Consider the following 13,955-nt stretch of genomic DNA (forward strand, 5'->3'; position numbering starts at 1 on the left):
AAACAATCTCTAATAATGATCAAATATCCCTATTTTCATGTTATAAAAGAATTTATTTTTTTCATATTTTCATGTAATACAAAATATAGTTCTATCTCTAATAATGATCAAATATCCGTTGAAGGAATTGCGAGTTGGTCCGAACTTTCCTTAGGCTCTACGTAAGGCACCTGCAAAATCACATCATGACTGAAGAAAGAACCCGACTGCAATATTATCCTCTGTTCTTCTTCTTCATTATCTGATTCTTCTTCAACAGTAGTGTTCCAAGTCCACGGTGTCAAAAACGACTTGTCAGGAGTCAAGAAGGACATGAATTGCGAGCAATCAACTGTTGCTTGGGGTTGTTGTAAGCCTAGTTCTTGCTCTAAAAGCTGCAGTTGATAATGAATATAAGCTTCAAATGGCTCTTCCCATAATTGAACTGTTGCATGGGGATGTTGTAAGCCTAGCTCTTGCTCTAAAAGCTGCAGTTGATAACGAATATAAGCTTTCAATAGCTCTTCCCATAATACTTGTTGCGCCTCTTGCTGAGATTGTTCTTCCCATAATTGTTGTTGCTCAGCCTGAGATCGTTGACTCATCTTCTTCTTTCTTCTATAAAAAAAGTTAATGCGATTGTATAATGTGTTTCACCGATGGATAGGGTTATATATAAGGTTTTGTGGGATTTCCGATTGGAATTAGGAGAAGATAAATAAATCAGAGTTTAGGACTGTCTCCTTTACTGAGTTGGAATAGGAAAAAAAATAATAAAACAATATCAAATTTGAAATAAAAATAACACAAGCCTTTTCCGGATAGGAATTGGAAAAAAATAATAAAACAAGATCAAATTTTAATTAAAGATAACAGAAGCCTTTTCCTGAAAAAATAAAAAACAGAAAAAGATGAAAAATAAAAGAAAAAGAATGGAAACGAACGCCATATATAATCAGTAATAGCACTTTACAAGAGAAAACTCTTATCAGTTTTCAAAATTCAAAAAAAAAAAAAAAAAAAAAAAAAAAAAAAAAAAAGGAGAATTCCCATAAAAATAATGAAATTAAAATCAAAATGGCATTGTTCTAGCCTGGAGCAATTCTGAGTAATTTATGTTCTATATTGTAATAATAATAAAAATAAAAAATAAAAAATAATCTTCTCTCTCACGAGATTTTCCCAGCCATTACCTTACGATTTCATGAGCCACAAATTTAGCCAGGCTATTTACAATGTTAATAAAGGAAACGAATTGACTGCATTTTTGTACTTTTAAGTGAGAGAGAATGTCTCATAAGCACTCTTAAATAACAATTTAAACCCATTTCTTTGGTGGTCAATCAACCCTCTTGAAAAATATTCATGGTGGCAATCTTCCAGACAAGTATAAAGACAGCTTGTCTCTCAGATACACACCTTTTATGTCAATGAATTCGCAAATTGGTTGTTGGTATTCTGGATCATGCTCGTGACATGAAGGAATATCACCTTGTGCCTCATCTTCCATATCAATGATAATGTTATGGAGCAAACAGCAGACTAGAATTATTCTTGGCAACCTATGCTTGTCAGGTCTCCACATTACTCCATGGATGATCCTCCACATCTCCTTGAGCCTTGCCAGTGCTCTTTGGGCCACCATCTGAGTTGCAAAATGTCGCTTGTTGAACTCAGCTTTCGTTTCTGATAGTTCTTTCCCTTCATAAGGAACAATAAGATAGGGAAGCAGTGGAAAGCCTGAATCCCCTATTATATATTCTCTTATTTCTGATCCGTCTGAAAGCTGTAAATTTTTCCCATTCAACCTTTCGCCACTTTCACACAGTTTATAGAAGTTTGAGCTTTGAAACACTACCCTATCTTCCATTTTTCCAGGCCATCCAGTGACTATGTCCAGAAACCTCATCTCAGAATCCACAATTGCCTGCAAGATCATACTGTGGTTCTTTTCATGATCAAGCCAGAGATGACTTGAAGGGTCTGAAGACGGCAACAACATCATAATGTGAGTGGTCTCAATCACACCGCAGCAATTAGGGAGACCTCGTAGTTTCTCAAATTTGGATTTTATTTCTGTCATTTCTGATTCATTAGATGGCCATTTCAGGTGCTTAAGCCCCCTTTCTTCCATGGCCTCCACAAAACGCCAGGTCACTTGCGAGACAGTAGAGTGATTCAGTCCAAAGAAATCAGCAACAGTCACTAGTGAATCGCCAGAACCTAGCCTTCTTAAAGCTACAGCTACCTGATCATGCAAAGATAAAACCTTGCCATTTAGAAATGTAAATTCTCTCGATTTGGCAGCCATATCTTCCTTCACAAGTGAACATATGTAGTTAAAAGTTTTCCTGGAAATCCTGAAAATATGTTCAAACTTGTCCAAACTCTTTGATGGAGATTGAAGACCTGCAGGTAAGACAAATGAGACATGGAATTACCATTCTTAAACCGGTAGCATTTTGATTGGATTCCAGAAAAGTTGTGCAATTTTAAATGTAGTACTAAAGCACCTCAACCTTCAACATTTGAAAAGTATATACAAAAAGCATATACAACAATAATAGAAATGAAAAGCATAATGTTGTTTGCCAGGTATAAGGAGATGTTACAAGCAGATCCATTACATACAAATTTCACTGCTGTCCTCTATAGTAATAAATCAGCTGACTATTTTTAATTAGACTATGTTAATAGTCATAGGTAAGCAAACAAATTAATATGACTACCATCAAGGATTAGAAAGTGTATGATTTAAGCACAGGAATATCCATCCAAAGAGTTCTTGGAAAGACAATTTAAACAAGAATTCCACCTTGTATAACAGTGCATCACAATAATTATTAAATGATATCTGCATTATGTTTATGAAAGAAAAAAAAGGAAAATATGAATTCAGGTTTAACATCTTCCTTGGGTCAAACTTATAAGTTTCTCATAATACCATGGGTTTTGAGAAAGAAATCCTGAAAGAAAACCGAAAGGCAATCTTTAAAAGGCCTGTTTTCTTTTATTTACATTCCTGTTTTTCTGCATAAGTTAACAGATGACAAACAGAAAAGGGAAGAAAAAACTCAAATGAATATATGCTCATCAAAATGAAGTATAGACTGGTGGTATGTGCTTATCAATTCAAAATTTTCTAACCACCACGATTTAGTTCTGATGCCACAGCAAAGTTAGACAAATAAAGATGAGATCTAAACAGCTCCTGATGTCAGAACACAGACCTCATAATAATGGAAATTAATGGCAAGGAAAAAACTCAAATGTTATTCTTAAAAAAGGAGATAAAAAAAGGGAAGGAAACATATGCACACATATGAAGAAAGACTCACATGGGAACTCATGGAAAGAAAAATATAATGTATTCATATATTAATTTAGTCATGTTTATATCAACATTTTATGAATAGCAGTGTAGTCATATTTAAATGACATGAGCATTTTTATAAATAGCAATTAGTTGCAGTTATATGGAGAATATATTGCAAACATCTATGTTTGCATTAAGGTCCCAAATGTACATCAATAGCCTTTTGACACGTTGCAGAATTTTAAATTTAATGCACCTGCTATATATCATCTTTAATTTGTTTTATTACTACTACTGCAAGATGGTTGCTCGGGTAGATTCATATGTGATACAATTATTGAACGGAAGCCTGTGTAGACCTTAAATGCTTATCTACGTTGGACAAGTTGGTGCACATACATATACGTATGATTAATCACCCAAGTAACAGTTTTAAATTGGGAGCTAGCTCATTCATTTATCTCATAATAGATGTAGAGATGTTTCCAACTCATTCAAAATCTGGATTACCAATCGCTGAACTATTAGTTCATCTCTGCATTCTTAAACATATTCGTGTAATAGTTGCAAATAATCCATAACTTATTTGACTGGTGGACTAACTTGATCTAGACAGGTGATCTAAAAGCAACTAAAGCTTTTCTTCATAATATCAACAACAGAAGACCCTACATGCAATGGTTGCCAGGTTGTGACCACTCTATTCAAGCCCATGCTTCTGACCAAAAACTGAAATTCAATGAAATGGATTAATCAGTTCCTTGATATGACATTCTTCAGAGTCTTACCATCCCTTTCTCATCATAAATAGACTTCATTCTGAGTTAAGCGCCACGTATTAGAATGATATGACTTTTCACCTCCAAAGGCAAACCTTTTTAGATAACATGGAAACCTCCTGACTAACAATGCATTGTGCAAACAAGTTATATCTGCATCTTTATTTTTATTTTAGAAGGGAGACAGTTCCACAAGAAGAAATGACATTTTTCTAACAATCAAACACCTTTGTCTAGAACTGTAACTGTCCACTGCCTAATTTGAAGATGGCTTTACATTTTTAAACAATCAACTAAAGGTATCTTTCAACAGCAAACCATTTAACTGAAGCAAAGAATTTAAGGAGTACCCAAGGGGAAAAAAATAAAGCCTGGTAGCAGACCTGACTAACTGGTTAGAAATTGACCAATTTGTACTGATAAATGAAATCTGGTTCCAGAATTGGTCATTGTTTCAAACTTTTGCTACTCCAGTTTCTGTTATTGGTCGTGTCTACAAACTTTTGCAACTCTCTCTCTCTCTCTCTCTCTCTCTCTCTCTCTCTATATATATATATATATATATATATATATATATATGTATATATATTTATATTTGGTAGCTTTAAATGTTAGATATCTGATAATCCAGCTCTGATGGTGGCTCAATCAGAGCTCTTAAAAGAATGCTTAAGTTGAGTATTGCAAGAAAAAGAACTACATATATGTCCCCACTTAAAAGAGCAGCTCAACTTTCAGAATCCCAAACGGATAGGCAGGTGCTCTATAGGAAGTAACCATTTAATGTAGCAAGAATTATGTTTCACCAACATATTATTAATAGTTATTTATTTTAAAAGGTTTTAAATTTTTCAACAGCATTGACCTTTACAAAATACTCATCTGGAATTCTCAATCGTATCAGTAGAAGACTTACAATTACTAATTTGTACTCCTACGGAACACACAGCAAGCATTAAGCCATGGGCATTCTCAATTCTTAAATAATGGCATATGTAATTCTTGCCCTTATTTTCAATTATTATGAAACCACTTTGACTCTTACTTTTCCACAATTACAAGCCAAGAAGGCAAGCTCAAAAGCCAGATTAGGGATCCCTCATCTCTTGCAATGTATTAACAAACAAGTTGAATAAAAGGTGAAGCATGATAGTTTAATTAAACCAAAATTACATTCAACCCATGACTGAATTAAATCGAAAATATAGATAACAAACTTCCCACCCAATGATCAAGAAAAGCAGCATCAGAATATAAGAACAATAAGCAGAAAACGAAAAAGAATTAAACAAATAGAAGAAAAATAAATGAAAAGAAAGATAACATAACAGATATAACAAAGAAACAAAATTTATGAAGAAAAGCATACCATTAATCCTCTTGGAGAACTCATCCCACCAATCTACAGGCCCTTCTTTCTCTGTAGACCCAGAACCAGAACCAGAACCAGAAGCATTTTCCTCCGTCCTTTTATCTGTCTTTTTCCTCTTTTTGTAACCTCTTATTGGACCCATCAAGCTTAAACGACCCCAAAATTAAATCCAAACTCAGGACAACCTACTGGCTTCAAACAATTAAAAATTAAACAAACTAAATTAGAATCCACATAAAAACCAATACCCATTATTCAAAACACAAAAGCACTTACCAGTCACAAAGAGATCATGAAGCAATGATGAGAGGAACAGTGGGTCGTATAACATGCAACAAATTTCATGAACAGGCGAAGTTAGTTGCAGTATATGAGTGCGTGTTTTGCTTTTCTTTTTGTGTGTGTTGTTTTTGAAGCATGCAAATAAATGAGAGAAATAAATAACAACAATAATAACAGCGAAGGGAGAGCTTTTTTGTAAGATAGAGGAAAAAAAAAAAAAGAGAAGAAGAAGATATATATATATATATATATATATATATATATATATATATAGTATGTCATGTAAAGAAGCAAAATCTATGTGCTAACACATGTGGGCAAGTCTTTGTTTAAGACAATGTGGCAATAGAAGGTAAATGAAAACGACACAAACAGTTAATAGTAGCTCCTCTCTTTCTTACAAATTTTCTCTCTTGTTTTTCCCCTCTCCTCAGATTCCAGGGAGAGGACTGTTGGTGCTGTGTTTTGTGATTGCTTTGAAAGTTCAAGATTCAACCTTTGGAGTTTTTATTGAAATAAATTTGTATTCTCCAAAAAGTTTCCTTCTTGGGCTTGCTTTTTGGATGCATATGCTGGGGATTAGCAATTTTTAGATTAAGTTTTAGTTAAAATTACACAAGTAACTATCTCACCTAGATCGAATCCTTGGATAAATATAATCAATAAAATTTTTTTTTTTATTAAAATTAGGATTATTTATGATCATTTAGTGAGAAAAAAAAGAATAAATAGAAATCATTTTACAATTTTACAACTTGATTAGTTTTGATCCATAAACCGAATTTAGACAAATTTAACCCTAAATATACGTTTTCTTGTTTCTTTTCCATGAAAATGATGTAGTTTTGCTTTCAATTTTGTTTTTGTAAATAATTAAATATAGCTTTAGTAACCATGTACCCGCGCGATGCACGAGTTGTATAATTTTCTGTTTTTTAATTAAATTTATAATTTTCAAGAAAATTATTGTAATTTACATTTATGTTGCTTTAATTTAAATAATTTGCTCATAAATTTTTGATTAAATGGTCTAAGGTAAAATTATACACTCTTTTTGAAAGTAACGAAATGAAATATTAATTAGCATAATTAATTATTATAAGTTAATTATTGTAATTCAATTGACATATTTAGTTAATTATTTATTTTTTCTCTTTGAAATTCTCATATATTTAAATTAAATGGAGTACAAGAATATTTAATTTTAATGAAATAAATTTTAGTGAATTGAAATTAATATTTTAATTCTATTTGTTAATCTAACTATATTATTTAATTATATTCTTAAAAAAATTGTATTATTTAATTAATTTTTATTAATTATGACCATATTATAACTCCTTTATTTTTCTTATAGAATAAAAACTATTTAATGTAAATATTAAATGTAAAAAATATTGATTATAATGAAATACTCCATTAGATTTATTAGGTTGTAAATTCATTATTTAATAAAAAATTAATTTTTATTAAATAAAAAAATTAATTATAATAAAAAAATAAAATTCCACATAATCACTTTCATATTATAATATGTTGCCACGTAAGTATTTATGTTTTAAAAATTATATATTTATATAGATATAAATAAATCGACATAGATAGATGGAAAATTCTTACCTCGATCCCATTATGTAGTTTTTACCACTTAAATAAGTCTAGAAAATATGTAGTTTATATAATATTACGTGGATTTTGATATTTGGATAAAAACAAATTAAAGATGATAAAATTTGAAAATAAGTGTGCAATTTAAATTTATGAATTAAGTATTGCAATACGAGGTAAAAATTAAATTATATTATTATCATTATTGCAACTTTTGTCAGGAAAAAAAAAAAACAGATTTAATGTTGGTTTTTTTTTTTTATAGTAGTAGTACTAAATGTATAAAAAATATATAAATCAGTAAGTTCAAATATAATAATACTAGATTACAATATGAATTATACAATATATAGTGATGAATTTAAAATTTTTGATTTCAAATAAAGTCCTTTTTTATTAGGGGTTTGGACTTGGGCTTTATGTGAATTTTGAAATAAATAAATTAAAAATATAAAATTGATTTATTGATGAATTTTCAGTATATAAATAAATTATCGTATTTGAAATTATATAAAAATTAAATCAAATCTGAAGCTTTTATGCTTGATGTAACGACCTATTGGAAAAAGCAACATAACTAAAAGAATAAATGTACCTAGTAATTATTATTAATATCTATTTTTAAAAAATATAAAAAATCCAATTGAGAGAAGAGACAAAAATGCAAAAAAGATGAAAAGATAGAAACATGAGAGAGAGAAATAAATTGAAATATATTATTATTTTATTAATTTGCATTTATTTATAAACTTAATAATTTTTCTTAAATGAGTGTAAGTTTAAAATAAATCTATTAATATTTTTTCAAATTCACATTATTTTTTTTATAAAAAAACGAAACCTAAAACTGACTTTTATTTTTTTTTATTTTTCCTTAAAATAATAAGTGTATTGTTGAAACCGTGTCTAAATCATAGCTTAAACAGTTGGTAATTCATACTGAAATCAGCGATATAAGGACCGATTCAAATTAATGTTTTAAAATTTTTGATTTGGTGAATCGAAATTGATAATTCAATAAACCGTCATATTTAAACGATAATAAGTGCTAATGCTTATTAAAATTTTATTTTAATTTTACATTTCAATTAATAAAGAAAGACGATGGTTATATTATAAAAAAATTCCAATTTATTTTTATGATCTATTAGTAATTATTATTAAAATAACCGCATAGGGTTATCGCGTCTATTACTTACTCTCTTTGTCTCGTAGTCTCATAATAGTAGGCCTAGTTTGTCTTTCATACAAATTAAGAAAATATAATTAATATAATTAAATTTTAATTTTTATTTAATTTTTTTCCTAATATGTCCTTACATTGGATACATTTCAAAGTTGTGAAATTGGCTAATAAAGGTGACAATAATAATTATTTTATTTGTGTCAATATTTAATTAATCATAATAGTAGTATACTTCTTGATAGAGATACATATTAGATAAAGATAGAATGCGAAACTACAAAAATTATTCTCTTTTAAGAAGAAAATATGACTATAAATCATTAAATTGAGACAAGAAAAAAAGAAAAATGAGTTTATTTTTATGTAAAGGATAATAATGTATATGGTAGAGCTGCCTTTTTTTTTTTTTTTTTTTTTTTTTTTTTTGTGCAGTTCCAAAATCTTTTATACCAAACAAAACCCAACTACAATAAAGCGTTTGGTGTGGTTCAACTTGTGATTTGGTGTATTAAAAATATTTTTGCATTGATCAATAAAAAAAAATGATATATTTTCAGTAAAAATGAAGGAACTGTATTTTTCTTTTTTTTTTTTTTTTCATTTTATGGTAGCATTCATAGAAAGTATCACTATGGTAAAAAAATTTTTATATAATTATTAAAAATATAAAATTTGTATGAAATTAATAAAAAAGATCACATGCTAGAAACTATATAATTGTGATTTTTTTTTGAAAAGAATATAATTGTGATTTTAAAGTAAACTATTTGGTTGAATTTTAATGGTTTGATTAAATAGAATTAAACAAAACCATTGTAAAAAAAATTTGCTAAATTTTAGACCAAATTAAAACATTAAAAAAAGAAGAAAAAATAAAATTTTATTCCTATATTTTGGGATAATTAATTATTTTGTCATTGTATTTTAAAAATTACACTATTTTATCCCTATAGTTTCTATTCGTTAAATCCTTCCATCCATTATTTAAGATTTAAGTCATCAACGGATCCAAATTACAAAGATAAAATAGTGTAATTTTTAAAATATAAGGACAAATAGTTAATTATGTCAAAATATAAAGACAAAAGTATAATTTTTCCCTTTTACTTCAATGTATATAAGGTTAGTCTTGTAATTTACTAGCACTTAACGACTTAAATCTCAAATAATAGACAGAAGAATAATTTCATTTAACATATCCAAATTACAAAGATAACAAATATAATTTTTAAAATATAAGAATAAAATAATTAATTATGTTAAAATATAGGAATGAAAATTTAAGTTATGTAAGTTTCCCTTAAAAAATAAGTGGATGGATAGAATATTTTCTTTTTTATTATGCGAAGGGGTAGATAGCTAAGGGAAGACATTCTGTGCACCCCGTTCAATTCATCAATCTTCTTTGCACTGTGTTATCTCAAGGCCCGTAAATTTGTGGCCCAATATCATGCTTTTTGGAATAAAGCCCGTGTAACTGACATCAATATGCTGGCTGACGGTATTAGTGCAACTGGTTGGCATCAAACATTTATGTTTTAGTGAAAAAATATTTTGATTATTTAAATGTTTTTATTAGAACCATATTTAATATGGTGGATTGTTAAAAAAATATTACTTTTTAGTCTACTTTTTTAAATGTAATTCTTTAATAATAATATCGAGAATTATAAATAATCATATAGATCAGACATAGAACTTTATTATTAGTAGCTAATAAAGTCCACTGATCTCTTAACAAAATAAAAGAATTCATATTCTTTTGAATTATGAAACTAAAATTTTAAAAAAATAATATTAGATCTTTTTGCTTGACGTTGATCTTACAAAAGATATAAATCTTCATAGTAGCACTTAATCCGTTAATTAATTTAGACGTCAAAATAATAACTCCTCTAAATCTTTTTGTAACTGGATTATTTTTTTAAGAATTTATAACACATGACGAACACAGATGAGTTTCTACCACTATGCATCAATAGTATCAATGGAGGAACATGTCACACTACCTGGCCCCATTTATAGAAGATCCAAGCTGCAAATCAAGATCTAAAGTCTCGAACCAAATAAAATCAAATATCATAATTTTATTTAATAATAAACGCTCACAAAAAAGGGACTATTCTAATAAAGAAGGAACAAAAAAAAAAAAAAACCTCCAAATATGGAGGCAAACCAACGATAACAAAAAAAAGAAAATACATATTATAGGAAGAATAGATATGAGCTTATTAAAGTAAAAGAAAGCGAAAGAGAGTAAAAAATAGGAGATAGGGCTACCGTCGATAAATAACGGCAACCTCAAACTAAAATTAGGGTTAAAAGACTAAATAAAAAAGAGAGAAAATATTTTCTAATGTACTTTTCTTTTTTTTTTTTTGAAAGAAAAGAATTATCATTAATTATCTCAAGGAAAAGTAATCCATCAAACATTCGGGCACTGAATCCCAAATATGAACACAATTAAAACGATAGGACGCTCTAGCTAAGCAATGAGCACCTATATTATCGTGTCTTCTAATCCAACGAACCTTGACTAATGGAATGGAGGCTAATAACAAAATGCAATCAGAAATAACAATACCCAACTCACTCATATCTCTAGTCTTTGACGAAAGAGCAGTAAAAATACTTTGAGAATATATTAGAATAGTACCCGCACCATGAATATGCCGAGCTATAAATTGTAAAGTGAAGCGCAGAGCCAAACCTTCCGCCATAAGTGGAGATGGCTGACCTGCATAGAAGCTAGAAACAGCGCGCAAAAAATAACCTTCATTGTCTTCAAAAACAACCCCTATACCCGCCGATCGTATATTAGAAAAGATAGCAGCATCCACATGGCAAGTCCACTCTCCCAGATCGGTAATAGCAGGTGTTACTTGCGAAATTTGTACCTGAGGCATATGCGGCTTTACCAAGGCATTCTTGAAGTCTTGAAAAAGAATAGAAGCTGTAGCACTAACATTGAAAGGAGTCCAAGCCATTTGTTGCCAAAGAAATTTGTTCCTAGCATCCCACACACTCCATGCGACATAAGAGATAAAAGCTAACTTGTCGGTATTATTTTGCTTCAAAACCTGCAGATAAAGAGTTTTAAAAGAAAAGTTAGTAGAAGCTTCCTCCACCCTACACACCTTCCAAACCTCCAACACCTTTGTGCACAATAATAATGCATGATCAACATCCTCCTCCAAATCACAATAAGGGCATATAGTGTCCACATTCACACCCCTTCTGCTCAATCTCTGTCGAGTAGGCAATAAGTTACGCATAGTTCTCCAAATGAAATCTCTAACTTTTGGTGCAACATTCAACTTCCAGATACTCCCCCACCCCTCACCTTCTATACGTTCATCACCCCTTCCCAACACCCTCAAGGCAAGATAGTAACATGATTTAACACTAAAATTACCCCTCTTATCATAATGCCAAATCAGCTCATCCTCCACATCTCTTACACTAAGGGGAATATCAAGAATAGTATGGATATCTCTCAAAGAAAAAAGATTAATAATCTTTGTCACATCCCATTTTCTCTCCCCCTCCACCAAAAGATCTGTCACCAGGAGATTATTATCAATAAAGAGACTACCATCCTCCACATAAAAGACTCCATCAATGGGTAACCAAGGGTCCTTCACAACCGAAATACTCCTACCATTGCCAACCCTCCACCTAACTCCCTGTTTCAAGATCATGTTAGAAGACATTATACCCCTCCAGACAAAGCTAGGGTGATGACCCGTTTGTGCATCAAGCAACCTCCAGTCACGGAAATATTTAGATTTGAAAACTCTATAAAGGAGAGTATTAGGCGAAGTCAGAAGACGCCACCCTTGTTTCGCTAACATAGCCATATTGAAACAATGATGATCCCTAAAACCCATTCCCCCATCTTTTTTACTTCCACACATTCGATTCCAAGCTAACCAATGGAGCTTCTTCTCACTACCCTTCAAACCCCACCAAAAACTATTCATCATTTTTTCCAACTCAGTACAGAGACTCAGAGGCAGTTCAAAGACACTCATACAATAAGCCGGCAGTGCTTGAATCACCGATTTAAGAAGAATCTCTCGAAACTACCAGATGAATTATGTGTTTTGCTGAAAATCTCAATTTATTATTTAAATAAATAAAAATTATTATTTATTCATTATTACTTTTTGCTGATCATCAATCAACATAGATTTTTTTTTTCACTGAAACGACGGTTTTAAGAGGTAAATAATTATTAAACTATCATTATTTTTGTCCATGTTCGGAATTAGTGTAAATTATTTATTTGGCTTATGAGGAGGTTCAATGATCATCAAAATAATTAAAACTAATGACTTAGAAAATTCGCCTTCATTTGCCTAATTATGGTTGCGCCTACAATTTTTTCATTATAATGGACCATTTTTTTTTTTTTTTTGCCTCTTACGTATTTTAATTGGTACAAGATTTTTTTTTAATACGTTGAAGGCTTTTATGAGTCGAAACAACACAACGGGTTACACAAAGAATAGTCTTTCCTTTGGATCACCAAATTGGTGAAAACAACTATAGTTGAAATGACTCGAACTCCAAACCTTTCACTTTTTACATTTTGTGAGCTGTAATGAGACATAATATAATGTAAGTGAAACACTTTTAGCGACTGATGAATCATAATTACATTAGAAATACTTTTGATTATATCACATTAACTTCAGTTATGACTCATGAAAATTAATTAACATTTGATCACTATCTTCAACTATCAAGAATTGACCATAAGATATTATGTTAAGAAATGCCTATTTATGGTATTAAATGCCTTTTAATCCATCACTAGTTACCAATTGCTGCCAACAACGTTAAGCTTTAACCGTCCATCTGATATTATTGTTGAAAAATGTCTATTTATGGTACCAACACTTTTAATTAATTACTAGTTATATATCAAATGCTCGTCAAATTAATTAACATGTGATCATTATCATCAATCATCAAGTGTTGACCATCAGATCTTGTTGTTAAGAAATGACTATTTATGATATCAAATACCTTTTAATTAATCACTACCTCTTCTTTTCAAAATATAAATTGTTTAAAATTTTTGCACAAGAAATAAGAAAGTAATTAACTTTCGTGGATTATAAAGAAATCAAGAGTAAATTGACTAAATTATCCTTTATCTCAAAATTAATAGTTACTTGTAAAAGTATTTATTATATCTAGTGTAAATAAAAGTAATATTGAAAAAATATAATTATTACTTTTTAAAATTCTTGAAACGATCTATATCCTGGAACAAAATAATCATTTAAAAACAACTTATATTTTGAGACAGAGAGAGTATTTACTAATTACTACCATGAGCGGTTAAGCTTTGACTGTCCATCTAAAATTATTATTAAGAAATTTTTATTTGTGATACATACTAAACACTTTTAACTAATCACT

The 13,955-nt window shown here is 29.8% G+C and overlaps 1 protein-coding gene across 2 annotated transcripts; it reads right to left on the reverse strand.

The window, feature by feature from the left end:
• Nucleotides 1–1,025: 1,025 nt before the first annotated feature.
• LOC105628214 (protein ALP1-like) lies at nucleotides 1,026–5,954 on the reverse strand. Of its 2 annotated transcripts, none has more exons than XM_012209589.3 (3): nucleotides 5,723–5,954; nucleotides 5,444–5,634; nucleotides 1,026–2,388 (listed from the first exon to the last, which is right to left on the reverse strand). In XM_012209589.3, the coding sequence occupies exons 2-3, from the start codon at nucleotides 5,586–5,588 to the stop codon at nucleotides 1,343–1,345; spliced, it is 1,191 nt and encodes a 396-aa protein (XP_012064979.1). In that variant the 5' UTR covers nucleotides 5,589–5,634; nucleotides 5,723–5,954; the 3' UTR covers nucleotides 1,026–1,342. The 2 variants fall into 2 exon arrangements, with proteins under 2 accessions (XP_012064979.1, XP_012064978.1); XM_012209588.4 differs by having other exon boundaries at nucleotides 5,444–5,638; nucleotides 5,723–5,953.
• Nucleotides 5,955–13,955: the final 8,001 nt, after the last annotated feature.

The sequence above is a fragment of the Jatropha curcas genome, chromosome 1 (genome assembly GCF_041381405.1).
Source record: "Jatropha curcas cultivar XTBG-Jc1 chromosome 1, XTBG_Jcur_1.0, whole genome shotgun sequence".
In the NCBI taxonomy this organism is placed as follows: Eukaryota; Viridiplantae; Streptophyta; class Magnoliopsida; order Malpighiales; family Euphorbiaceae; genus Jatropha; species Jatropha curcas.